The sequence below is a fragment of the Phocoena sinus genome, chromosome 14 (genome assembly GCF_008692025.1).
Source record: "Phocoena sinus isolate mPhoSin1 chromosome 14, mPhoSin1.pri, whole genome shotgun sequence".
Classification (NCBI taxonomy): Eukaryota; Metazoa; Chordata; class Mammalia; order Artiodactyla; family Phocoenidae; genus Phocoena; species Phocoena sinus.
In genome coordinates this window covers 62,301,413-62,328,304 of record NC_045776.1, presented here as the reverse complement: position 1 = coordinate 62,328,304, position 26,892 = coordinate 62,301,413, and the positions used below count along the sequence as shown (strand labels likewise).

At 62.1% G+C, this 26,892-nt stretch overlaps 1 protein-coding gene across 1 annotated transcript; it reads right to left on the bottom strand.

Annotated features, from left to right (window-relative positions):
• Positions 1-242: 242 nt before the first annotated feature.
• Positions 243-24,424, bottom strand: RTN4R (reticulon 4 receptor). Its single transcript, XM_032602902.1, has 2 exons — positions 24,203-24,424; positions 243-1,882 (listed from the first exon to the last, which is right to left on the bottom strand). Exons 1-2 carry the CDS (start codon positions 24,222-24,224, stop codon positions 459-461), a joined length of 1,446 nt encoding a protein of 481 aa, XP_032458793.1. The 5' UTR covers positions 24,225-24,424; the 3' UTR covers positions 243-458.
• Between the last annotated feature and the right edge of the window lie 2,468 nt (positions 24,425-26,892).

Here is a 26,892-nt window from a genome sequence, read left to right as displayed (position 1 = left end):
TTCATGGCCACCACAAGTGCTGGGCTGAAAAGGGTCGAGCTGCCTGCAGCTCAGGCCATACCACCAGGCAGCTGCCTTCCCTTCCCGGGACTCTGTGCCATGACGGGGGCAGGGCTGCACCTCCAGGCCCACCTGCCTCTCACGGCTCACAGCAACCCCTAGCCTGAGAGGCCACAGCTTAGGAAAAGAGCTCTTTATTCCACATCGTCCAATATTTTTACACAAGTAAAATAAAACGCATATCTCTATATATCGCGATCCGGGCGGGAGGCGGCGTTCTGGAACAAACGCCCCAACCACGCCCTGTAAACATGACGGGGTGGAGATGGGACGGGCGGGTGGGCAGGCGGGAGGCGCCGTCAGGGAGGGCCTGCCACCCGGGGCTGGCTGGCAGTGGGAAGGGACCCCGTATGTACACATACCTGGCTGCTGAGAGAGGCTTTGCGCTCAGTGGCTGGTCAACAGGGCCCGAGCACTGTCCACAGCACCAGCGCAAGGCCCAGGGGGACGAGGTCCAGGGGGGCGAGGCTGCAGGCGAGGCCAGGCAGGGCACCCGAGCCCTCCACCCCACCAGCCCCGCCAGCCCCGGCACCCCCGCCACCCGCCTGGCCCAGACGGCACTGGCTTCGTGTGCGGTTCTTGCGGGAACAACCTGGCCGCCGGCGAGGGCCCGTGGTGGGGGGCTCCGGTGGCTGGGAGCCCTCAGGCTGCACCACGGTCAGCGGGGGTTCGGCCGAGCCAGGCAGGGTCCCGAATGGGGAGTCGTTGATGTGTCGTGGGCCAGAGCCGTTGCCTGGCGGGCTGTCACCAGACGGCACACGTCCCTTTAGTGCGTTGCCAGCCGAGGCCGGACTCCCGGCCTCCAGCACCGAGGCCTTGTCCTCTGCGTCCGGCTGGCAGCACTTGGGCAGCCCCAGCAGCTCCTCATCGGCAGGCCCGCCGGTCCAGAAGGGACGGGACGGTCTGGCGGCCACAGCGCAGCCCTCCAGGTCGGCGGTGGCCAAGCGCTTGAGGTCGCGGCCAGCCAGGCGCGGGGGCAGGCTGCAGGGCAGCTCGGATGAGGAGCCGCGGAATTGCTGCAGCCAGGCCCAGAGCGGGCGCGCCCGGCAGTCGCACACCCAGGGGTTGTCATTGAGCCGCAGGTACTGCAGGGCCCGCAGTGGTGCCAGGGCCTCCGCGGGCAGTGCAGAGAGGTTGTTGGCAAACAGGTAGAGTGTCATGAGACGGCCGAGGTCCCGGAAGGCGTGCGGGTGCACGCGGGCCACACGGTTCTGGTGCAGCAGAAGGCGGTCGAGGCTGTGCAGGCCGCGGAAGGCGCGCTCGGGCACGCTGGGAATGCGGTTGCCGTGCAGGAAGAGGTGCGTGAGGTTGCCCAGGTCGCGGAAGGCGTCGTCGGGCAGCGCCTGTAGCCCGTTGTCCTGCAGGTAGAGGTACTGCAGGGCAGCCAGGCCGCGGAACAGGCCGGGACCCAGCTCCTGCAGGCCGCAGCGGTCCAGGTGCAGTGTGTGCAGGCGGCTCAGGCCCCGGAACGTGGCAGGGTCCACGGCATGCAGCTGCGCGTTGTCGCTGAGGTCCAGCTGCTCCAGGAGCGCCAGGCCAGCGAAGGCGGCGGCGTCGATGTGGGCCAGTGCGTTCGAGTGCAGCCACAGGATGGTGAGGTTGCGGCAGGCATGGAAGCTGGCGGCTGGCACGTATGTGATGCGGTTGCCGTGCAGGAAGACGCGCTGGCTGGCAGCCGGGATGTCGGCAGGCACGGCCTGGAGACCCTGCTGCGGGCAGCTTGTGGTTACCTTGGGCTCGCTGTAGCACACACAGGCACCCGGGCACGGTGCCGCCACACTCCACGCCTGCAGCCACAGCACCCAGGCCAGCAGCTGGCTCCCTGTGGGCAGAGCAGAGGGCAGTTCGTGGGCAGGGGCTCCTGCAAGGCTGGGGTTGTACAGGAGGGGCTGGGGCTGGGCCCAGGATATGCTGCCGCCCCTGGGAACTCAGGAGCCGTGATCCTTGCCCCACCCAGGAAACACCGCCTGCAGACGCCCACGGCACCCTGCCTGGCACTCAAACACACGCGCTAACACGCCCGCACCCGCCGCCGCTCGGGGTTAGCCCGTCACCCCCAAGGCCCAAGTGAAGGCCTCCTGGGATGGACATGCACACCTGCAGATACCTTCTCGGACTCCAGTGAACACAGAGCCCCCGTGGGCCTGCCCGCTGTCCCTGTCCGTCCCAGCACGGACCCAGCCTGTCCCTGTCCCATCAGCCCACAGGCCAGGCAGAGAGAGAGGCCCCGGCAAACACTGGAGCACCAGGCCAGCTCCGCTCATGCAGAGGAGCCCTGGGCCAAGGATCATGGCCAGGCCTGCCTCCTGGCAGCTTCCGCAGCAGCCCTCCCAGAGGGTCCTCTCGGGCTGCAGGAAGGGTGGGGCTGTGACTCAGACCTGGTGCCCTGCCCAGGCCCCCAGAGCCCCTGGGGCCAAGGCCTGCCTGGATTCTGAGGGAGCCTCCCCACCTCGGGGAGCTGTGCTTTAACCAAGAAATTGCAGGGGCCTTGGTGAAGCCGGGAGCCACAGCCCCAGTGGCCCTCCTGCAGGAGTCTTGGTCCCACCAACAGGACACAGAAAACTGCCACAGCAGCCCCAGGCTCCAGAGCAACTCTGCCATCACAGATCAGGAGCCTAGGCCCTGAGGGCAGGCGTAGCAGGGCAGGCAGGTCCAGGGCTTGGGGGCACTGCAGTCCTGCCCCATGAGCCCCTCAGGCAGGCTGCTCCCTCCTGCACATGCCCTCCTCACTGCCGCTTACTGCTTCCTGGCCTGGCTCAGAACACCTCCTGCAGCCTCCTCCCCTCGGCCTCATTCTCTGCTTGGTCTCCTCCCTGGGCGAGGAGCTTACGCCTTCCCGGCCAATCTCTGCACAGTCCAGCTGCCCCCAACCCTCCTGCCAAGACACGCTCCCAGCAGGTTCCGCCCCAGCCCAGGGGGCTGCAGCTCCCCTCTTCCCTCCCCCATCTCAGGGCCTCACCAAAGACCTAGACCAGGTAGGAGACCCCTCCTGGGGTGCTGTATCCAGGCTGGGCTCACCAGCAGGGCCACATGCCCAATACTAAGCTCCCTGCCTATCATCCCGCCATTAGAGCCACCGCTTTGAATGCTGAAGTTCTTTCCGCCTTCAGGAGTAAGTCTATTAAAATGTGAATCCCCCTGGGAGAGTTATGGCTTATCAGCTAACACTTGAGTTATCAGCTAACACCTTCGTTGACAGCTAACACCTGAGTTGACAGCTAACACCTTCCTTGGCAGTCAGCTGAGAGCAGGATTCTGCAGACATAAGGCCGGCTAAGTGCTGGGGCTGGAGCCAGGAGGGAGAAAGGAGGGGCCCACAGGCCAGCTTCCCCAACCCAGAACCATGACCTTGGGCCCCGAACCCCCACTAGGTCCTCTCTGCCAGGGCCAGTGCAGACGCTTGCCCCAAGCCCAGAGGCCCAGCAAGCCGGGCATGTCCAGTGGTCACAAGGAATACGCCCTCCCAGACTCTGGTCCTCAGGTACTGGGAGCACCGTCCCCACCGCCTAGGCGCCTCCTCTGTCCCCTGTGCTCTGGTGGCCACCGAGGCTGGGCCATTTGTTGGCTACTGGGGACATGGCAGCCCCAGGACCACCCCCTGCCCAAGCCCTGGGTGCCCCTCCCTGGGCTGGCTGCCCAGAGGAGGCCATGAGGGGGCATCTCGGCTGTTCTATTTAAACTGCTGGCATCCTCTCCTGGCTCTCTCCTTATGGGCCTCCTTTGGAAAGTTGGGCCTGATTAAGCCAGCTCCCAAGGCATCTCACTGTTGCCACAGGATGTGACTGTGCTATGAAAACAGTACTTCCTGCTCCCGAGACCTTGTGGCAGAGGACAATCTGGGGCAGGGTGAGGTGGGGCTCCAGTTACTCATCAGGCCAGACTCTGGACCTCACCACCACGGGCTGGGCCACACCACCAACTTGGCTGCCAGCGGCCGTCCATCATGACCATACCCACCACATCACTGACTGCACTGTTACCACTGCACCCTGACCATTGCCTCCCAGGCCTGCAGCCATGGTCTGTGAGCTTGGCTGGGTTGGGGTCAGCTGACCACTGGAACCGGCCGGCTCCTCCAGCTTCCAGCTGTCGCTAAGCGGGGCCCCCAGAAGGCTATAAGCCATGGGCTTGGGGCCGTGCCCACTCTATGTATGCCCTGAGATAGGTACCAGTGTTGAGCCATGCATGGGGGAAAGTGGCAGAGCAGCCATGTGGCTCGGCCCTGCCAGGAAGTGGGCAACAGGTGCGAAGACAAGGCTCCCCTCTCGCCGAGGCAACTGCTTTTTGGAAACCAACTTCTGATGGTCGGTCCCTCAGCACAGGCCCTGCTGTCAGCATAGTGGCCGGCGGTGGGCTCACTCCTTGCCTCAGCCACAGTAATTGGCTCCAGCCTGGCCCCCTTGGGGCCTGCCTGCTGGTCTCCATGGCAACCCTTCTGCTGAGCAAGCAGAGGGGGTATCTTTCTATGAGATAATCAAACCCAACTTTGTGTCATGTTTTCATTCTCACAGCAGAGGCCTGGAGACCTCACCAGGTAGTGGGAGGGTGTACCCTGGCCCCACCCCCTGGACCCTATCACTCACCTAATCCCTCCCAACCCTAAAAGTCCTCCCCATCCGTCCCCCCGCCTCGTCCCCAGCCTGTCCTCCCAGCCCATCCTCTCATCCCACATCCCCCACCCCCCAACCCATCCTCCTTGGCTTTGCAGTCCGGAGCCTGAGGCCTCTCTGGCCTGCAGATCTGCACTCGCTGGTCCTGCCCACTCATCAGAGGCCCCCAGGTTGCACCCTGCCTCACCTGTCTCTCCTTTCTCTCCCCCCAACCCTCCCACTGGCCCCAGACAGCGGCCCATTCCCCTGGCCCCACCTCCCAGTCACTCCCAGCCTCACCGGGTCCAGTGGGAGCTTGCCTCCTACACACAGGGTGAGAAAACAGCCCTGCCCCGCCCGGCTCTCATACACAGAAATCATCTCAAGGCACACCACGCCACACCAGGGTCCTGATCCCACACCAGGCCACCGGGCCCCCTCAGCTAGCTTCCTGCAAACCCAAGCCGGCCCCTCCCCCGCCATCCCTCCTCTTGCCTCCAGCCTCAGCACAGAATGGACGGGTCAGGGGTTTTCTCTAGTGCCCTCCCCATGGAGGGGACCCCTGGGTCACGGCTAGGAGCCCCCACCTTAGCCCAGGTCTGCTCTGGAGCTGGGGCAGGGGCACTAGGGCTATGGTTGGTGGAGGACCAGCCACTCCAGCCTTGGGGGTGGGGGCACAGCTACCAGCCTCTGCTCAGGGTCTCTCCTCCGGGCCAGTTGACAAGGCCCAGGAGGCTGGGGGGCATCAGGCCTGCGTGTGGCCTCGAAGGCCATCTGCATTGCTCACTCTGATCCAGCTCCTGGCCACTGCAGGGGGTGGGGAGGAAGGTGGAGGGAGCAGGAGAGAGGAGCAGAAGGGAGGGGAGCCAGGAGGGGCGGAGGCTTCTGGGGAGTCACCAGCAGCCGCAGGAGCCAGTGGGCAGAGGGCAGGCAGCTGCTGAGGTCAGCAGCTCAGAAACAGGGCGTGCTGGAGGCTGCAGGCACGGGGAGGTCTTCAGTGTGTTCCCTGGCCCCTGCCTCTCCCGGGGCCCCCCAGCCTGGGCTGAGGTTGCAGGAGTACAGCTCCCCTGAGGTCTCAAGGGGATGCTTCTGCCCCGACAAGCAAGGCCGAAGAGATGGCACAGGGCTGGCAGCCTTGGAAGCCCAGAGCACGGGGTCAGTGCCCTCGGGCCTCTATGCCTCCCTGCGGCTATGGGGTGGCTGTAACATCCCCTTTGGGGGTCATTACAAGGGTCCACCAGCCGATATAATGAGGCGTGAGTTGGAGCTGCGTAAGAATCAATTTTCTTTTTGGTGTCGTGAGCCCATTTTACAGATTAGGAAACCGAGGCAGTGAGCAGTTAAACCATGGCCTGCTCCCACTCAGAGCCAGTCCAGGAGGAAAGGTGGGCAAGAGAAGGAGCCACAGAGCTGCCAGAAGGGGCAGGAGGGACATCCAGCCCAAGCCTGAAGAGTGGCCACTATGTGGCCACGGCAGGAGAGTGTGGGCAGCTCCCTCCTGTGCTCTTGGTGGCTGGGAGAGGACGTTTCCCGGGAGGTTCTGAGCTGCTGCACACCCCCCTGGAGGCTGGGGTCAGCCGTCTGTGGAGGGGCCAGACCGCCGTAGCATAGCTAGGACATCAGTCTGCTCAGGACCCTCTCGAACACCGAGAACGTCCCATGAAGGGTCATGTCACAGATCGCAGTTACAAGGCAGAACAGGAGGCCATAGTCAGCACAGCCAGGCCATAAATAGCTCTGAGCGGGGGTGGGAGCCAGTGGCGTCCACACACCGCAGAGGGTCAAGGCACCCGTCACGGCTGCACCCATACCCCTCCCGTCCCTGCCAGCCCCCCACTCGCGATGGGCTCACCACCCACCCCCGTCGTCCATCTGTCCCCCCTTGGTCATCGTTGTTTCTCATACTCACCACCCACCTTCCGTCCGTCCTCCAGGCATAGACATGCGCGGCGGTAGCACACGTGGCCAGGGCGTTTCCTGGTCCCCTTCTCTGGCTCAGGTGCCAGGGAGGAGGGTGGCAGCCGCTCCCGTGAGGCAGCCCACCCTCAATAGAGCCCTGCGTCTCCAGGGGTGTGGCTACCAGCTCCCTGCCCGGCTGTGCCCCTCAAGGCCCCCTCCTTATTGATCTTTTCAGGGTGCAGCTGCGGGGCAGGGCAGGGCGGGCTGGCCAGGTGGATAATAGGCAAGGTGACCTACCGTGGCAGGAGGGTACTGGACACAGGGCTGAGCAGTTCCAAACACCAGGCCAAGATGCGTGCAGTGGGGGAAACTGAGGCCCACTGTGGGCAGAGCTGGCCTCCTGACTGCTGTGCACGGGTGGACCCAGGGTGAGCAGGCCAGGTCCCTCTCTCTGGTAAGCTCTCCCAGGGGCTAGTGTATTTAGCCGTTTTACAGGTGAGGGAATGAGGCTTGGTGGGGGATGGGGGGCGTCTCTTGCTCACAGCCCAGGAGCCGGTCGGATTCCCAGCCCTGTGGTGTCCAGTTGCTGAAAAGCCTTGCTGGGCAGTAAAAAGTTAAAGCTCCCCCACCCCTACCTCACCCATCAGCCCCACCTGGAACCCAAAATTTCCAGCCGACACAGCACCTGGGAGGCAGCTCTGGGCCCTTACAAGGCAAGGAAACAGAGAGTGGCGGGGGAGGCTCTGGCCTGCCTGGGAGCTGGAGGCCCTGGATGCAGAGCCCACCCACTAGCGTGTTCCCCAGGGGGCGCCCTGTGGTCGGGATGTGGTCCTGGTTGTGACACCTGTGGTCCAGGAGCGGGCTGACCACAGGTGTCACGTTGGGGATTGAAGGGGCCAAAGAGCCCTGAGCTGGCCCCGGACAGTAGGCAGACGTCAAGGGAGGAGCCCTGGAGCTCACTGCCAGGGTGCGGGTCCAAGAACAGCCTCTGATGGGCAGGACACTGGGCCCAGCCAGCAGGCCTCAGGAATCCATCCTTGGCCAAGGCCAGGCTGCCAGCCTGGAGGCTCTGGAGCCTCGCCCTGTCCAGTCCACATGCTCTTCACCCAGAGCCCACCTCCATCGGCTCCCACCCAGGAGCCCCACATGGAGGGCTCATGACACCAGCATCTGAAGCCTCGTCCAGCCCCAGGACCCTGCCCATGCAGGCCACACCCACACTTGCAGCAGAGACTCAGCCAGCATTTCCTCCCCCCAGAGGCTGGACACCCCTGTCCCCCCGACACCCAGCAAACCCCCCACTCCATCAGGCCACCAACAAACGCCCACCGCCTAATTACCTGGAGAATTCTGTCTCCACGACCAGCTCATCAGGGTCCTGAGGCTAATTCAAACCGGCAGCCAGTATAGGCTCGAGTCCCCAGAGGATGCTAATGAGAAACTGGCCAGTGGCCGACATGCCCCTGCCCCGGGGAGGCTCAGAGAAGGGGTATTCCCTGTGCCAGGGCCTGGGACCTACCACCACACACCTACCACCATGCCCACCCGCCTGCCCAGATCCCCGGTCACTGCCAGCTCCTGTCCAGGACTGGACGCCTAGCCTGGCAGGGCCAACATGGGTCCTGCCCTCCCCGCAATCCATCCCACACTCCTCCCGGGACCCTGCATCTACCGCCAACATGAAGCTGACCATTCCTGCGAGGCCCTGACGGCAGCCTCCAACAGGGCAAATGCAGTGCAGGAGCCCACGCTTGGGCTGCACACTCGGGGTGGGGGTGTGCACGCCATGGGCACACACAATAGGAACGCACTCTTGGAACTTGTGCTGCTGGGGCCTGCGTGATCAGGGCACAGAGGCGAGCCAGCCAAACAGCAGAGGGGCTGCTGTGCAGAGGCTGGCAGACATGGGAGCCCCACCCAGGAGCCAGGAGCCAGGAGCCAGGCCGAGGGGTTCTGCTCTCCTCTGTGGCGGGAGTTGACGGGTGGGCATATTCCCAGGTGTTTCCGAGCCCTTGGCACTTGTCAACATCACCGAAAAGGCAGGCGGTGGCCTCTGCCCGAGCGGCATCTATTTGGCTATGGAAAGACAAATGCAGGTCTCCGGAGCCCCTCGACGGCTCACCCTTGGGGATCAGCCCATCCAGCCTCTGGGCTGCTGCGCATTAGCCCTGTCTGGAGGGAGCAGCTGGACTGAAGCCCACCTTCGCTGTCCCAGGAGAGCCGAGTTCTCGCAAACGCTCCTGACCAGGGTGGCTTGGGCCCCGAGAAGGGGTTAACATGGGCAGGGTGCTTGGGGGCTTTGAAACTGAGCTGGGAGAGTGAGAGTGGGGGGCAGCACTCGCCAAGAGAGACCGTGGGGAGGACCAGCATGGTCTGCTGAGCACCCCTGGCCAGAGGCACGTGCAGGGCCCAGGACCCTCAGCCTGAGACGCTCCCATTTGAGTCACCACCAGCTGAGGTCACTGCATCCAGGGGCCGTGGGTCCACAGGATGGTCCGGGTAAGCCTGTTGGCAAGGCGGCCTGCACGCCAGTGCCTCTCTCCTTTCCTGGACCGAGTTGTCCCACCTTTGTTATTTGTTCCTAAACGGGAAGAGTTGTCAGCCAAGGCCTGAATCCTAACATCTTGGGAAGTGCGTCAAAACTGACTTGCTGTGTCCCCTCCTCCCAGCCAAGTGGACAGTGTGATGCTAGTGGGCCAGCGAGCCAACCCCTGTGTGACCTGGCCACAGAGCCGAAGAGGAGGGTGTGGGGTCCTGAGGAGGAGAGACCCCCCCCAGCCCAGAGGTGAGTGAGTAGGTAGACAGTGCTGGGCAGACACGAGACAGCCCTGAGCATTCCAGCAGCAGTGCCTTGAGGCCATGAGGGCCTTCTTGGTCGAGCTTGTCTCCCAGGGAGGCCCTGTCCATCCACCTTGACATCTCAGCCTCACACAGCACCAAGCACCAGTGGAGGGGAGAGCTGGGGGAGATGGGGCCCTCACCTCCCTGGAACACCCAAGTCACAGATGTCCCTCATTCCTGGAGGTTTCGCTACATCCCACAGCACAATGAGGAGATGACCATCAACCCCACTCCTCAGACAAGAGCACTAAATCTTATCAAGGTGTGGTGACCACAGGGAACCAGCAAGACCAGGGAACGGGGTCCAAGAGCCCCCTCCTGCCACATCAAGTGACCAGGGCAGGCCCTGAGCCCCAAGTGACCCAGATAACAAAAAGGGGAAGCAGCCCCCCTGCAGCAGGTGAGCTGCTGAGCCCCTCCCCCCAACACATGCTCTGGGCTCTCTGACCCCCAGAGAGGCTTATCCTTGGCCCAAGCTTTCTGCTCCATGGGCTGCCCGAGGTGGACCCCAGGGTCCAGGAGCCCTGGGCTCAGATGCCAGCTCTGTACACCCTCACCAAGAGGCTGGGGAAGCTGTCTCTACAGCAGTGACATGAGGATGACAACAGGCCAGGACCCACCTCCTCGGGGCCCCAAGATGCTTCCAGCCTGGAACCCCCCTGAGCACCTCCACCCAGGCTCTGGGTTTGTGGCCAACACCCTGCCTCCCCAGGGGCTGGTGTGGGGCCTCTGCCACTCTGACCTTGGGCAGCCCTGTCTGAGGTGAGGAGCCCAGGCAGGAGAGGCCCACAGCTCACAGGTGGCATCCGCAGCCATGCTGATCACTCTACTTGTCTTGAGGCCCCTCCTGCCTGGCATGGTAGCCCTGCTTTGTCCATGAGAGGCTGCGTCTGGGTGGGAGGAGGGCACGGCAGCCAGGCCATGCTGCGAACACACCTAGGGCAACCTCCCTGCCTCCACCGAGCTCAGCCTCAGTGGAGGGAGGAGGCTCGGAGACAGGCGTGGAGCCCAGCACAGATGGAATGGCCTCACAAGTTGCTGCTGCTCCTCCCGCAGCACTGGCACACTCGGCGGGCCCCTCTGTGCCCACCCTCCACCCGTGGCAGAGACCTGTGTTCATCCCACCCCAGACCCAGGACAGTGATGCAGTACTTGCTGAGGGGTTAGGGAGCAGGGTGATGAGGCTGTTCCCCCGGAAAAACATCCAGAGGAAGGATCTCCACCATGGCCTCCAGCGTGTCCAGAGCAGCTCCTGCCTGACCACCCACACCTGCCAGTCAACAAGCCCCGCTTTCAGCAGAGCATCCTGCCACCTTCCATGCTTCCCTAGTAAACGCTACCAGAAAACCAGGTGTCTGGAAAAGGTGCCAATGCTGACAATCGCAGCAATGCCTCCAGAGGAAGCAGAGACAGTGCAGCGAATAGATAAAAATTAGGGAAAATCTAATCAGTGTCCTCGTAGGGATAGAAGAGGATTTAAAACAAGAACTGGGTGCTATGAACAAGGAGCCATCAGAAAACTAGAAGAGTCCCTGGAAGTTAAAGATAGAATTGCTAAAATTATCCCCAAAATCAATAGAGAGGTTGGAAAACAAGGTTAAGGAAGTCTTCCAGAAAGAAAAACAAAAAGAGACAGAGGGAAAAAATGATGAGATTCAGAAGACAAATACAGATCCAACACCTGTCTTAGGTAATTCCAGAAAGAAAACAGAAAATAGAGGGAAAAAGTTATCAAAGAAATAATACCCGAAAATCTCCCAGAGCTGAAGGCTCTCCTGGGTGAGTGCCTGGCACAACACGTGACATTCACAGTGCGATTTCAGGTCTCTGGGGGTTAAGAGAGGAACAGCAACATGGCAGCAGACTTCTCCACAGCACACTGGACGCCAGAAGACCACAAAACTGCAACGGCTTCAAAACTCTGGGGGGAAACTATTTTCAACCTGGAATTCTGGACTGGGCCAATCCAGCTTGAATAGATTTGCTAACATTCAAGGGCTCATAGAATGATTCTTCACTGTGCCTTCCTTAGATGGTTAGCTGGGAATGCGCTTCACCTAAAACAGGACATAAACATGAACCCCAAGAAACCCTGGGTGATGAAAGGCAGTCAGGGGCAGCTGTGAGGGGGCCACAGCATGCCCAGCCCAGGAGGGGACAGCAGGACAAAGGCCTAGAGGGAGACTTCCCCTGGGGAAAACGAGACACCCAGTAGAATGCCTGACACAGAGAAGAGTAAGCACATGAGGGTGGCATATGGGACAAGAGAAAAAAGACAAAGTCAACTGTAAACTCCAGGAGAAACAAAAGGCCAGATGAGAGCGAGAGGGTCACCCCTGTAGTCAGGCAGTGACAAGCATTCATGTGACCTGGATTAGGAAACACTGGTTATGAATTTAACTGTCGGTAGTGAGACAGCCACACTGGGGAGTGTGCTGGAGAAGAGGGGGCTGGGGTAGGAGACATGGAAATGTGAAGGTAACCACCTGGAAAAACAGGGAACATGGCAACAGCAGGTGGGTTGGAGGAGGGCTACAAACCAATGCCCCAGACCAGCCTCTGAGGGCTGGGTGCAGGCTTTCACTTTGAGCAAGATATGGCCGACCACAGTGTTATCTTTTTAAAAAGACTGCATACTTGGCAATGAAATCTCAGAAACAGAGATAAATAAAAAGAAGAAAATAAAGCATATCTGCCAGAAGGTGAAGACGAACGTGGGTTAGCAGCAGGCGTCTCCAAGGTACAGGAAGAGAAAGCGGGACTGAGAGCTCTCGAAGCCTCCTGGTGCTCAGCCCAGCGTCTGGCTGCTCTTCAGCGGCTGCTCAGCCAAGGGTGGCCAAGGACGCCCCCAGCCTTCAGGGATGCTCCAAGCTCCTGGCTCCAGGGGCCTCTGAAATCCAGACTCTTGAAGGGACAGCTTCCAACCTGAAGATCCATGTGTGCCCTGGGCCTTTCACAGTCCTACTACCTCCAGGCAAGCCCCTCCCACTGTCCCTCCTCAGCTCTGCCTGCTCCAGGGTCACAGATCCGACAACCTGACCCCAGACTGGGGACCCTCAGGAGCAGGGGATCCAGCGGATAAACCCGGGCCCTCGGGTAGGGGTCTGCAGCCCCTGGGAGGGCTCCCCTGACCTTGGCCTCTATGAGAGCCCCAATCGCGTTTCTGCATCCAAATGCATGACACGCAGGCAGGGGTGACGTGAATAAGTAATTGCTCTTTTATTAACGAGTGATAAATTATTCCTATATGATTGTGTGTGATAACTCTTCCTTATTTGAAATCAATTTGGGATGGAAATTGTTGGCGGCTTCTCACCAGTGAGGGTGGGAGGACCAGGCGCGCCGCTGCCTCCTGGAAAAGCAGGTCAGTGTATTTCGGCTACTTCCTGAGGCTGATGCACCAGGCGCTCCTGGCAGCAGAAGGGGGTCGGCTGCCCTGGGGGCGGGGCTGGGAGGGTGGCCTCATTTCCTCAGCACCAGCCCCCGGGACAGGTTCCCAGCATGGCCTCTCCCACCCCACCCCCCGCCTCACTGGACCCACGGCACCGATGCCCCCTGGCAGAGGAACGGGCAGGCTGGGGAGGAGTCCCTGAAGGCCCAAGGCATTGCTGGGGACTGCCGTGGCCAGGCATCAGGAGGCAGGGGGTCATCTGCAGGCCACACTCCACTCATCCCCCCTGTGTAAACCTGAGGACCCAGGCAGCCCAGCCTTTCACCCAACAGAGGACATACCCAGCGCCCAGCTGGCCTCCCCTGCCTCCCCACCCAGGCCGGCATGGCTTGACTTCACCAAGCCTGATGAAGGCATTTGCCTTTTCCCTAAAAATTTTCCCAACGAATTCACATCCTCATTCCCTTCTCACTCAGCCCAACACACAAGTGTCCCCAGCGCGAGCCCAGGCCTGGGTCAGACAGACTTGCTCCCCACCCAGTGCCCTTGGAAGGCCCTCGGCCTGCTCACCTGCAGATGGCCTGTGAGGGGCTGCACACAGCAGGTGCTCAATAACCACTGAGCCAAGGAAAGAAGGGTTGCACCCCGAAGGCCTCCCTCAAGTTGACCCCTCACCGCGTGGCCCCATGGGGCCAGGGAGCCCGGTGTGGAGGAGGAAGCAGACGCGCAGGGAATGGGGTGCCCTTGGCTGGTGCCCACGGCCCTCACAGGCCCCGCCTGCTCAGAGCAGCACCCCGTGGCCCAGGTCCCTGCACCTCTTCTGTTGATGCATCAGAAAAATCCAGCAACCCACTGGGCAGGCAGCCAGCTGCCTCTCGCCCACCCTCCTACTGTTCCCTGGTCACAGGCTTGCCCCCGTCATGAGCCAGGTCACCCCAGCCCAGACACGTCGCCCTGCTCAGCTCAGGCATGGCGAGCAACCTCTGCCTCTCAGAGCCGGGTCTGTCATCTGTAAAAGGGGGAGGTTATGTCTGAGAACTTGACAAATCACTCCCAGGGTCCGTGAAACCCCCACCTCTGTCCACTGCCAGGTGCCCCCTTTGCCCCACACCTCAATGGTCAACTTGGCAGGTTTGCCTTGCTTGTTTCTGCACCCCTGGGCCGTGGGCTCCTTGGGGCAGGACTAGGGCTGGTGACGGCACAGGAGATGCTCCATAAACGTCCGTCACGTGAATGTAAGAAGTGTGAGGCTGTGGAGATGGCTATCCCAAAGGTGTCCAGGCCCAGGAGAGTCCATGGGGCACTGACGTCCCCACAGGGCGAGGCAGCAGTGCCTGATGCCAAGGGCAGTTTCACTTCTGTTCCAGGCTGAATGTCTGTGCCCCACCCCCCAAATTCATATGCTGAAGCCTTCACCCCCAATATGATGGTATTTGGAGGTGGGGCCTTGGGAGGTGATTAGGTTTAGATGAGGTTGTGAGGGTGGGGCCCCATGATGGGATTAGTGTCCTCATAAGAAGAGATACCTGAGAGCCTGTTTTCCTGTGAGCAACGTGAGGAAGGCGGCCGTCTACAAATCAGGAAGAGAGCCCTCACCAGAACCGACCTTGCCAGCACCCTGATCTCAGACTTCCAGCCTCCAGAACTGTGCGAAATACATTTCTGTGGTTTGAGTGTCCGTCTGTAGCATTTTGCTATGACAGCTTCAGCTGATTAGTACAACAAATTTCTTAAAACTCCGGTATATTTTTCCAGATTTTTCTACAATGCACATGAACTGGTAAAATCAGAAGTTTTTAGTTTGTTCCGTTTGGTCTCATGTGCTGACACTGGATGGGGCAGCTGGCCCAGGGTAGGGTGGGTGAGGCCAACCCCAGGCAGTGGAAGTCCCTTTCAAGAGCCCCGTGCTGTGGGGTCCCCACCCAGTCTCCCAACCTCTACAAACCCATTCCCTTGGCTGAAAAGTGCAGACGACAGGCCCCACCTCACAGGGTGTCGAAGCCACACAGCTCACGCAGGCCTGGTGCGCACAGTGGATGCACAGGAAATGCCCGGCCCGCCCACCCCACGGGAGCACCTCATGTTGCCCCTGGCAGGGGCCACGTCCCCCCAATGGAGGGGAAGTTAAGCTACAGCTACCAAGGGCATGATGGCAACTGACCTGACCTGACCTGACCTGGCCTGACCTGAGCACAGGCAGCACCCCTTCCTTGTTCCCAGACACCCCCCTCGGAAGGCTCTTCTTCCCAGAGTCCCACCACGCACAGCCTACTCCCCTCCCCAACCACAGCCCTGCCCCAAAACCTGGACTTAGCCCCTAGGGTGCCACTGAGGGAGCAGGCGAACAAGCAGAGTGCATGGAGCTTGGCCGGGGTCTCGGTCCCTGGGCTCCCACCAAGGGTTCTCGGCAGAGAAGGGGCCTCAGCTAGGTCTGAGGGGCCCTGTGCGCATGACATGCCAGGCAGGCCTGACCCCACCTGGGCCTCGGGGCAACGTGGGGACAGTGAACCCACCAGAGTCCACATTGGCCACCCGGCAGGAAATGAGCTGTGGGGGTCAAAGCGTGAAGGCCTACAGCCCTACTTCCCTGTTTCCCACCACCCACCCCAGGGACATACTGCCCCACCAGAGCCCCTTGTACTGACAAGGATGGTCCTGCTGTATCAGGCTTCCTGTGATCTGGGGGTCAGGGGAGGCAGCCACGGCGTCGGGAGGGCTCTGTAGAGGCACTGACACCCCCCCATGCCACCGCCACCCGCCTCAGGCCAGCCTGGGGGCTGGGCCACAACTCCAGCAGCAGGTGAAGAATAGAGTCCATTAGGGCCACCATCTGTCTCAGCCATGACGGGCCCTCTCGGTGACATCCAGGAGGTGTGTAGATGGAATATCTTTATGGGGAGAGTTTTTCTTTTGCCAGTTTTCGAAAAGGAAGCCAGACACTTGTCACACCTGTCCCCGTGTCAGCCTCTGCCTGACAGAAATTGGGGCTGAGGCAGGGAGATGAAAGACAGCCTGGACATGGCCGGAATGCAGGGGCCACGTGTCACATGGCTGGAGCACAGAGCAGTGGGCTGGCCTCCTGCTGGGGCACACTGCCATCCACCTCTGCGGCCCCCACCCCATCCTTCCAGCCCGAGCTCCCCGAACCCCTCCCTCTGCACCCCTCTTGGTCCCACAATCTCCTCATCTGAACCCCATCTCCCTCCACCCTGCTGCCCAGGGCCTCCTCAGCCCACCCCAGGGGCCCCGGCGCATGCACTGGGCTGTCCCGGAGTCTCTGGGCTTCTGCTCACACCAGGAGCCCCCTCCCCCTCAGCCAGCAGCTCCAGGGCCTCTTTAAGACGTAGGCCCAGGGTGGCCTCGGTGAGGGCCCAGTGGGGGACCCAGGCCTCAGGCTCCTCACCAGCCTGCCAGCACCCACGCCCTCACTTCTCTCCCCTGGGTACCTAGTGGGCTTTGGGGTGTCTCCCAGGGACCTGGAGGGCTGAATATGTCACAAGAATCTCGAGGTCCCTGCTGCCCGGCATGGGGCTGGCCTGAAATTAATGCTAGAAAGCACTTGCAGGGGAACAGAGGTAGAAGCCAGTGGCCCTCGGGGAACTGTCCAGGGATCCCCACACCCACACCTGGATTGTGCACTGTGGTGCACGGCTAACCCCACCAGGGGTGAGGAGGGCCCTCCCCAAGGGAGGGAGGTCACCTGCTAGGCCATACTCAGGAACCCCAGCCCCAGGCCCTCCCTCCGCCCTCCATTAGTCCCCACGCAGTGGGATGGGGGTTGCTCACTGCCAGGGCTACATGACAGTCCTGCTGCTTCCTCAGATGGCCCTGGGGGTCACAGCCTCAGCCCCCAAGGAGATCTAAGAGCATGGTCCCCACCAGGTTCATCAGCCACTGCCTTACATGGCCTCATCCTCTGGGAGGCCCTGGGGAGCCTGGAAACTGGGGCTGGACAGGTGTGACTGGCTAGCTCTGTGTTCTCTGAGGACAAGTGGGGGCTGGACGTGTCCCGAGAGAGCAGGGAGGCCTCAGCCAGGGCAGAGGGAGGGAAGAGGCAGTGGAAAGCATGGGAGGGATCACAGCAGGGCTCTGGGAAGGGTGAGGGTGGCCCAGGATACCAGAGCCCACTCACAGGTTCCTGGCTGGGGTGTGCTGTGGAGGCAGGTGAGAGAGCTGGGTACGGGGTGTCCTGTGTGACCTTGGGACCCAAAGCCCTCCCGAGACCACTCTGATGCCCAGTGCGTCCTTGTGGCCAGCCAGGACTGGTCTTTCTCTGGAATTCTGCTTCCAACCACATCTTTAGGAACAGGAGATGCTTCTGGGCCAGAGGCCACACAGGGGGCAGATGGCCCACCCTCCCTCTGCCCAGTTCCCGTCTTGCCCAAGGACCGGGCAGGAATACTGGCCTCCTTCTCGCCACACCAGAAGGCTGGTGCAAAGTGAGCTGTGGGGCAAGGCTTCACACCCACGTGGTGAAGCAGGGAGACCCTGAACCTCCTTCCAAGTCAGCACCGCAGCCGGCTCAGCACCCACCTGCCCCAGGCCCCCGCTTGGCCTCCGCCTCTCACTGAGAAAGGCAGACACCCCATGAGGGCCCCAACTTCCCCTCCCCCAAGTCGCTGGCCCTGCCTGGGGCCTGCACCTCCCACCCCCATCCCACCATGTCCCCCCAGCCCCATTTCTCACTTGGGTCCCCATGGCATTAACTAATAGGTCACAGACCCCCCCTTGGGACGGGTGGCAAGGACCTCATGCAGAAGGGCTGGTGGGGGGAGGGAGGCCCCAACAGGGCCTCCTCCTATGCGCTCAGCAGAGGCTCCTCCTCCAGAGAGGACAGTGGGGCCCACACCCATCACACACCTGCCTGAGTGCCACCATGATGTCCCCAGGGCAGGGAAGGACTTGGGAATCTGAGGAGGCCCCTGGGACATGGGGGCCCCACAAGGCCCCATCACAGCCTCTATTTCCACGGCAAGTTCCAGCTCAGGGCAGGAGGTCCCACCTGAATGGGAAGGAGCCCCAGAAGCTGGGACAGTCAAGCCCTCACCAGGGCCTGTCCCGTGGGCATCATTCACCACTGACCCCGCCTTCGCAATCTCCTGTGTGACATGGAGGCTCAGAGGGTGAGTGGCCTGCCAGGTGCACAGCTGGCTCTGGGCTGAAGTCCTGGGCTCCCAATGCAAGCCCCATCGGCCCTCGGCTAGAGCAACTCCCCCACAGGTTGGCACCTCTGCTCTCTCTCCAGACCTGTGCCCTGGAGGGGACCGCCCTCTTGAGCCACCTTGGGCAACAGGCCTGCGCCTGATGGCCAGTGGCCAACCCTGAGGGCTAGGACCACCAGCTCCTGCGACCCTGGGAGCTGACTCAGGGCACTGCCTGAGGCCACCCTACCATTCATGGCTCCCTGCACACTGGTGCCAGGCCCGAGCTACACTCAGGGACATGGACGTGGGGAGGCAGACACAGGTGTGCATGCCAGGCACTGGAGCCAGGGAGCCAGAGTGGAAGAGACATTCCCAAACCAGACCCCCTGGTCCAAGCCTCATCGGGCGGTAGACACAGGAGAGTTCAGTCAGGAGGGGCCTGGCTGGCAACATGTTTTAGGAAAGCATCTCAGAGCCTGAAAGGAGGATGAGATGGTGGGCAAGAAGACATGGGTGTCTGAGGCCACAGGCCCAGGAGTGGGGCTAGTCCACAGCAGACCTTTGATGAGGGATAAAAGGGGACAGGCAGGGAGGGGTCAGACTTGATACTGGACATTGGGGAAGGGTAGAGGGAGGTGGCCAGGACTATGGACCTTGGGCCCAGTTGTAGGGGGTGGAGGGGCAGGTGGTATAAGGGCGATCACCACCAGACAGGCTGAATCTGAGGGACCCAGGACACCCAGTGGAGTGGAGCAGCACGTGTAGGGAAAGTGGTGTGGAGCTGCTGGGCGGGGGCAACCTAGGAGCCTGAGACCCCCACTCAGCTGCACAGGCCTGGCACACAGCCGGGAGGCAACAAACGTTTGCTAACCAACCACTGGGATGCAAGGGCCAGACAGAACTCCATGACAGGCCAGGCTAAGGCCTCAGAGCTGGCCCTGCCAGGCAGGCCAGGAGGCCAGTAAGTCTGGGGGCTGTGGATCCCCTGCCGGCCTCGAGCCCTCCCCTGCCTACCATGTCCACTCTTTGCCCCTCCCTATATACTGAGCACCTACTATGTGCCTGGAGCTGCCACAGGATGCCATGAGCCAGTCACCCACCCCCACCACCCCCAGAGCCCAGCACCCCACACACCTCAGACTCAGAGGGTTTTCCCACCCATGAAGGCATCGAGTGGGAATCCCACCTCTGGTCAACAGCCGTGGATTACGGACAAGGTCTCTGGTGACCAGGAAAGGGCAGTGCTGTCCAAGGTCACACAGCAAGTCGGTACTGCAGAGGCTGATCCAACGGCTGCCCAGACTTCAGGGCAGGGAGAATTCTGGCAGGTCCCTGAGCCCACCCCATCTGGGCTCTGGCAGGAGGTAAATAAAGGCAACATCTCAACAAGGTCACAAGGGCTGGGACAGACCGGGCACATGGTGCTAGGCCCAAGCAGTTGAGGGGCAATCTGAGAGGGCTCCCGGGAGGAGGTGAGGGACTTAGAGCCTTGCCTTGGCCTGAGCCCCTCAGCACTCCACCCCCTTCCTCGATGGGCCCCTCACCCATCAGCTTCAGCCTTAGCCTGACATTTCCCGTGACATTTGCTGCAAAGAAATAGAGCCATAAACCCAAAGGTTAAATTTGCACATTGCCTTGCTGCCAGGAGAGCATGGTCCCTCCACCCACCAGGTGCTTGGCTGCAGGATTTGTGTGGGATGGCCCACCCACCCTGGAGCCCTTGATGGACCCAGGCCCTCCAAAGGACCTCAGCCACTGTTTCCCAAAATAGGTTACTGGATACACTAGACCCTGAGTGTGTTACACAGGGGTGGTAAAGGAGCTCTGTCAGCACCTCTTACCCAGCCATTCCCAAATTCGCTTGACCACGAAACACTTGTCCAAGCCCCACCAACATTCCGTGGAACCTCAGTTCCATGGAGCATGATCTGTGATGGCGTTAGGCCAAAGAGCATCCCCCTGGGGCACCAGGAGGCTGCCTGAACAAAGTTGAGTCAGCTCTTGACACCCTGGTTCCTCCACTGGGCTCCCCGTGTCACCATCAGCCCAGCTCCACGTGCCAGGGCCTGGCCGGGGCTCACCACCTGCCAGGCCCACCTGGGCCAGCCTTAGACAAGCACAGCTCCTCCCCAGGGCCCCTCCCCCTCTGGGAGGGCTTCCAACAGCCCTGCCCTTCAGCTCCACCTCCTGCCCTGGGTTGGCGGCCGGGGGGTGGGGGGAGCACTAGCAAGGCTGTAGGACTGGGCCGCCAAGGCCCATTCTCTATCCCCAGGCAGGGAGAGGCAGCGGGCCCACTAGGAGACAGGACTGTCAGGACACTGCGGGGCTGGGGCGGAGGCTAAGTGAAGGGGGCAGGAGAGAGACAGCCCCAAAGCGCCGCTGCCTGCTGCACTAGGGCTGGACCAGCAGCAGAGCCGGATTCCTGATAAAGGCCAGGAAACAGATTTCACTTGTGAGTAGCAGAAATGCAACCCCAGGGATGGGAGAGGCCCGAGGGCTCTGCCCCGCTCCACTTAACAGGTTGGGAAGGGTTGGGATCAGGCCCTGCCTCCTACTGGGGGAGGGGCACCTCACCACGCCCCCGGGGGACATAGCAGGGTTGCACCAGGGACACTTCTCTGGTTGTCCAGCTGCACAAGCACGGGCAGTGTGAGAGGCCGAGGCAGGTTTGGATAAATAAATGATGGCGCATCCTCGGGAAGGGATTCCACACACACCCGCAAACCCATGATACACAAGAACAGTTTCCGACGTGCAAAATGTTTAAAATACAGCGACCAAAGAAGAAACTGCAGCACAAGACACCCGGCTGGGCCCACACGATCCAGCAACGGCACCAGGAGATGCAGGGGTGTGGATATTGCTCTGGCTGGGCTGCCATTTTCAGCTCCATGGCCACCTGTCCTTCAAAGCATTTAGTCCTATAAACTCAGGTGGGCAAGGACCACATCCCTTCACCTGCCTGGCTCAGAGGGAGTCTGACAGGCCAGGAATGAGTGAGTAGTGAATGAACAGGTTCCTGAAAGCAAACGTGTTATCTGGGAATGGACCGCTGGAAGGGGCAGGAGCAGGTGGGCCACAGAAGGTCAGGCAGCCCGGCCTAGGGGTCAGAGGTCAGAGCCCTGGGCACAGGGCAGCCTGAACCTCATTGACTGTGCGGGGCCAAGAGCCGTCAGGAACCCCAGGATGGGGCCCGGGGGCCAGAGTGCCACTCACACCTATTCCCCATGCTCACTGAGACCCCCATTCTCCCATTCCTTTGGCTCAGTTCACTGGTTCTTCATGCTCCTGACCCCTCTCTGGATGCACAGACTGAGTCTCCACGGAGACTTTCTGGCTACAGGCCCAGGAGAGCAGGAAACACAGCCCTGAGGTGGTGGGGGTGAGTTCCTCCTGCCTCCACCAGCTGGGCCCCTCCTGGTGCTGCCCCAGCTGCCACAGGCCTCCATGCCACAAAGCCATGAATTCAAGGCCGGGGCAGGGAGCACTGAGGGGCCAGCCCAGCGTGCCGGCTGTCCTGAGGGCAGCGGAGGGAGGGTGAGGTCGGAGTCTAGAGAGTGGGGGTGGGGACAGCTGCACACATCGGGCCCCTCACTGCCCGTCACTCACAACGAACAAGAGCAAACAAACCCTGGGTCCCACCAAGGACCTGGGGCAGCCCTCAGCCTCCCCTGCCTTCCAGAGCCCGAGCACATCTCCTACGGACCCCCTACAAGCCCTCTTGGCTGTTGAGACCCCCTGGGCCAGGCTCTCCTCCATGACCACAGGGAGAAAGCCAGCTCTGACCTAAGGGCCCCCAGCTGACCGTTAGTCCTCACATAGGGAAACCAAGGGTCAGGGGTTCTGCAGGCTTCCAGCTGGTAAGGGGCAGAGTAAAGATGCTGCCCCAGTGTGGGGGACACATCGGTGGCCACTTCACACCTCCCACAGGGCCCTCTCTCCCTCCCTGCCTCCCCACCTGCCCACCCCCTTCTCCAACTCCCCAGTGACCTCGATGGGCCTTTATTTCCCATCTGCAAATGGTTAGGAGGGAGGGTCCAGCTGGCAGTGCAAGGGTTCCAGGGGGACTTCCCTGTGTGGGAACCATTGAGTGGGGCAGGGTGGTGGTGTTTTCAGTATTTTGAAGGCAGAAGCACTGGGGTCAGAGCCCTGTGGAGGCCTCACCCTTTAAGTGTCCCCAACAACCCCTGAGGGAGGCCCAATTACTGACCATGTCACAGGTAAGGAGACTAAGGCATGGGTGAACTGCACACCCAAGGTCATACCACTATCGCTGGCTGAGCCAGGACCCACATCCAGGCCCTTCTTCTCCTGCCACCCCACACCCAGGAATCAGGGTCTGTGAACAGCCTTCTGCCTTGCAGGGACCTGGTTCCTTCCTCACCTCAACTGGAGTAGAAGTGGGAGCAGTGATGATACCCACTTTAGAGATAGAAAGACTGAGGCTTAGAAAAGGGGAGTGGCCAGCCCCACTGCCCACCCCATCGTGGGACCCACCCCTCTGTTTCAAGCCTATAAGGATGACCTACTTGTCGTCATTCTACAGACAAGGACACTGATGGGTGTGGGGGAGAGCAGGTGGTGTGGCCCTGCCTCTCTGAGCTCTGGCCTGGGGTCCTCCTCACCACAGTGAGAGCGAGTCACCAATACCCTTACCTCAGACCTGCACACAGCACCTGAGGCAGCTGACACACCACAGAACCTCTCATCAAGAAGGCTCCCGCCGTGGAGACCCCTAGGCACCAGGGGCAGAGCTTTCCTGAGGTCACCCTGGGTCAGCCGTGGGGTGGGCATATACCTACCCTGAGCTGGACCTAGTGGCAGACTGCAGAGCATGCCGGGGGTCTGGCCTGTGTGTCACAGTGCTGACCCGGAGGTGTGAAATGGGCCTTCCCTGCTTAGGTGGGTCCCAGCCCCCATCAGCCACCACTGCCCCAGCCTGGGGGGACGGGGAGGAATCAGACACTCCTTTGGCCTCACACCCTGGGCTGGGGCACTGGGCCCCCAACACACATTCCCTGCTACAGATTTGGGTGGAACCTGGCCACGGGCTGCCTGGGCACACAGGGGCACCCACATCCGGAGGCAAAGAGACACATGCCGATATGCTCACAGGCACACATGGTCATGCGAACAGAGACACATGTGCAGACGCATACCGAGTTCACACACACACAGCCCCAGGGGGCTGGGAGGGGAGAATCCCGGACACGGGGGTCGGATCCTGTGGCCGGTTTCTCACCCTTCTGAGCTCCGGCTGCCCAGGGCTTCCCCCTTAACACACGTGCATGTAGGCGCAAGAATGGGTCCCTCGGAGGAGACCCAGCGTGCGCCAAGCGTGGAGACCACAGCAGGCACGCTATGTGCATGCATGGCCGGGGGCGAGCAGGCGGGGGCGAGGACATGGATGTGCACCCACAGCGTGTGTGTGTGTGTGTGTGTACGCGTGCACACGGGGCAGCCTGGCATGCATGTGCACATGCGGTGTGCAACTGTGCAGCCCTTGTAGACACGTGCACGTGCAAAGAAACGTGTGCAGCCTGCGGCACCTTGGAAATAAGCAGGGCACCCTGGGGCAAGGGGGGGTGGGGGGGGACGAGGGGAGCACCCTCCAGGGAAGGCAAGTCCAACTCCCCCTACAGGAGGTCACCCCCAGTACCTCACACCAGGTGGGGGGAAGGGTCCCATGAGAGCTGCCAGGGAGGGGGTGCTTGGAGCCCCACCACCTCTGGTGCCCCTCAGCGGAGCCCGCAGGGGCTCTCAGGCACCCTCAGGCTGCGGATAGGGGGTGCTTGGCTGCGCCTCTCCTCGCCCGCCCCCTGGGGGGGACAGCTCTGGGCCAGCCCCGCCCCCCACGCCCTCTACTGTCGCCAACGCCCCCATTCATCCTGCTGCGGTCTAACCCCAGAAAAACCAGATGTCCTGAGCTGAGTCCGCGGGTCGAGGATGGAGGCGGCTGGACACCCCCCACCTCTGCTCGGTACCCGGGTTTCTTCAGACCTGCTCATTAACCCCTTCGCGGCCGGGCGATCAGAGACAGGACCCCACCCTTCCAGCCAGCAGCCCCCACACTAGCCCCGCCGCCGCCGCCAACTTTCCAGGGAAGCGGCAACTTTTCCTGCTGCCGCGGGCTCCGCCCTCCCGGGGCCGGGCAGCATTGCGGTGGCCTCGCGGCCGCGCGGTAACCCTCCGCAGCCTCGGCAGCCCGGGCGCGCCCCGCGGCTCAGGGAAGGGCGCCCGGGTCCCCGCCTGCCGGCCGGCACGGGCACGGCACTCACCTCCGGCGGACGCCCTCTTCATCTTAGGGGTCGGGCAGGGCGCGTCGGGGACCGAAAGTCACTCCGGGGCCGGCGCCCGTCTCCCCGCGGCCGGGTCCGCATCCAGGCGCCGCAGCTCCGGCCCGGCCCCGGCCCGGCCGCGGGACGAGGCTGCACGCTCCGCCCGGTCGGCTGGGCTGTCGGGCGGCGGCGCGGAGGCGAGGGCAGCCGGCCGGGAGCGGATGAATGTTTTATGGGATCATGTGGTTTGACGCGCGAGCGCTCCGCCGGGTCCCCGCCAGCCGGGCCAGGCGGGGCGGGGGCGGGCCTGGGCGGGGCCTGGCGGCGGGCGGGGCGCCCACCTGAGCTCGCTGAGCCGGGCCGGGCCGGGACTGCGGGAGGGGCGCGGGCCGGGGGCGCGGGCCGGGCCGCGGGAGGCGCTCAGCCCGCCCGGTGCAGCGGCGCCGCGCGACCAGGACAAAGGCGGCGCGTTTCTAAAGAGGCGGCGGCCCCTGCAGGTGGCGACGGGAATGGCGGCCCGGCCCGAGTCGGCTAAGAGCGCGGGCTGAGGGCGTGGCGGCCCGGACTGGAGGCTTTTGGGGGTCCCCGAGCGGCCAGCTTCCGGGCAGGGCTTGGTCCGCAGGCCTGGGAATGCGGGGTGCGCCTCTGCCTGGCCCACGCCCTTCCTCTCCTCAGTAAACCCTGGAGGCCAACCCCCCTGCCCAGCAACCCTTTGCTGGGGTAGCATTGCTCCATTTTTCAGTTAGAAAACAGGCTTAAAGCTTAGGAGACTTCCCAGGTCCCCACCTGTCTTTGTGGCCTTCTCTGCACCACCAGGGAGGGGACTCAGGCACGGGCCTGCCCCTACCTCCACAGGTGCCCCCCACCTGTTCCCTCCCGTGGGATGGGGTCTCCAGCCCAGGAGTTCCCCTCTGAGCCCACTTGTTTAGTACCCCACCCTCCTCAAAGCCAGGCCAGGCTCTAGTGCCAGAGAACCCAGTGACACACACTCACACCCCAGGCACATCTGCATAGGCGTCCCACCTCCCTCTGCTGCTCGGGGATCTACCTGGCCTCACAGATAAGTTCTTGAGTCTTCAGCCAGCTGCCAGGCCAGCGTCCCTGCAGGCTGCCCTGCACATGGAGGAGGGCTGGGAGCTGATCAGCCAGATCTCGGCCTCTCCGAGCCTGCCGGGCAGGTAAGAGGGCCACGTGGATGGGGACTGGCTGAGAGAGTTGGTTCCAGTCTGTAGGACCCTGTGCCCAGGGCAGGCCCTGAACTGGCAGGCTCCCTGTGACTGGAGCATCCTGGCTGAAGGTTTGGTGGTCTCCCTGGGAGCCCAGCCAATGTTCCAGTGATGTGAAGCTGAGGGACCTGGTGACTGGGAGGCCTGGCACATTCTGCCTCCCCATCAGGCCTCCTGACCTCAGATGTGGCTGGGAGACGTCAGCAGAGCAAAGGGATCAAGGCCTGCTGGCCTCACCAAGGGCAAGTAGGACCTCTCTGAGCCCAGTGCTCCCATCTGAGCACAAAATCACAGGCAGCCTCGTGGGCTGGAGACCAATAATAGTGCCCGTGCCAGGCCAACTCTCTGGCCTAGGGTACAGGCCACACTGCCCAGACCCCTCTGGCTGCTGCACTGTGGCCCTGACCACACCTTTGCCTGTTGCGTCCCTGTCACCCTTGTCCCAGGATTGGCTTACCAGGCCATTGTGGAGTACATTCAATTCCCAGACACATGGGAGCTGAGGGGGAACCAAGACCCTCAGCTCCTGTGCACTTGTGCCTGCACCCGGCCATGCACCCAGAGCCACCTCCCCAGTGGGTACTGGTTGCTGGGTGCCACGAGTGAATCCCCCCCACAGCCACATGGAGGTGTGTCCCCCATTGTGTAAATGGGGAACATGAGGTCAAGCTCACAGAGCCAGCAGGAGCTGAGGCTTGTCCCCCATGTCAGCTCTTCCCCCAAGGTCCCTGCATGCAGGAGCTCCCAGATCAGGAAGAGTTCTCCCCACAGGGCCACCTCAGACCAGATGACAAGCCATGTGGCACTGGCCATCATTCTCGGCTCAGGGCTAGTGTGGACCATGATCCCATGCTTCTGGGTGGCTACGATGATCTAGGACCCCAGGCTGGCCCACCACTGCTAAAGACTGTGCCCCGCCTGCCTGTAGGTTCAAAGCCCCCTCCTGCAGCAGCTGGGGGCAGCCGTTCTGGGGCACAGGCCCACGTGTTTCATGCATCAAGCCCGGATGTCCTGGCTGTTCTGGCCTGGGGCTGGGCCTACCACCCACCCACAGTTCTGTGTGGTGGGAGTGGGGCTGAGACCTGCAAGCCAGCCACTGCAGGCTGTGGGAAAGATTTCGTCTGCACCCCCGCCCCAGTCAGCACCTTGGCCAGCGCCCTCCTCGCTGGAAGCCCAGCCTGTAGGATGACTCCTGAATGTCTGCTGTGGGTGTTGGCTGGGGGGAGGGAGAGGTAGGTGTGGGCCAGCACTGAGGGGGCCCATGGCAGGCAGAGGAGGAGTTGAGCAGGGCTGGGTGGCAGGTCAGTTGGCCTCCAGCAGGATGCAGCTGTCTCCTCAGGCTGGAGACAGTGGCGGGGGTGGGGTAGGGGTATGGTAAGCCACGTTTATCAGGGTGTGGGCAGGTCCAGGAAAGCATGAGGGATGGGACTGCAGCCTCTGGTCCAGGAGCACAGCCAGCCCTAG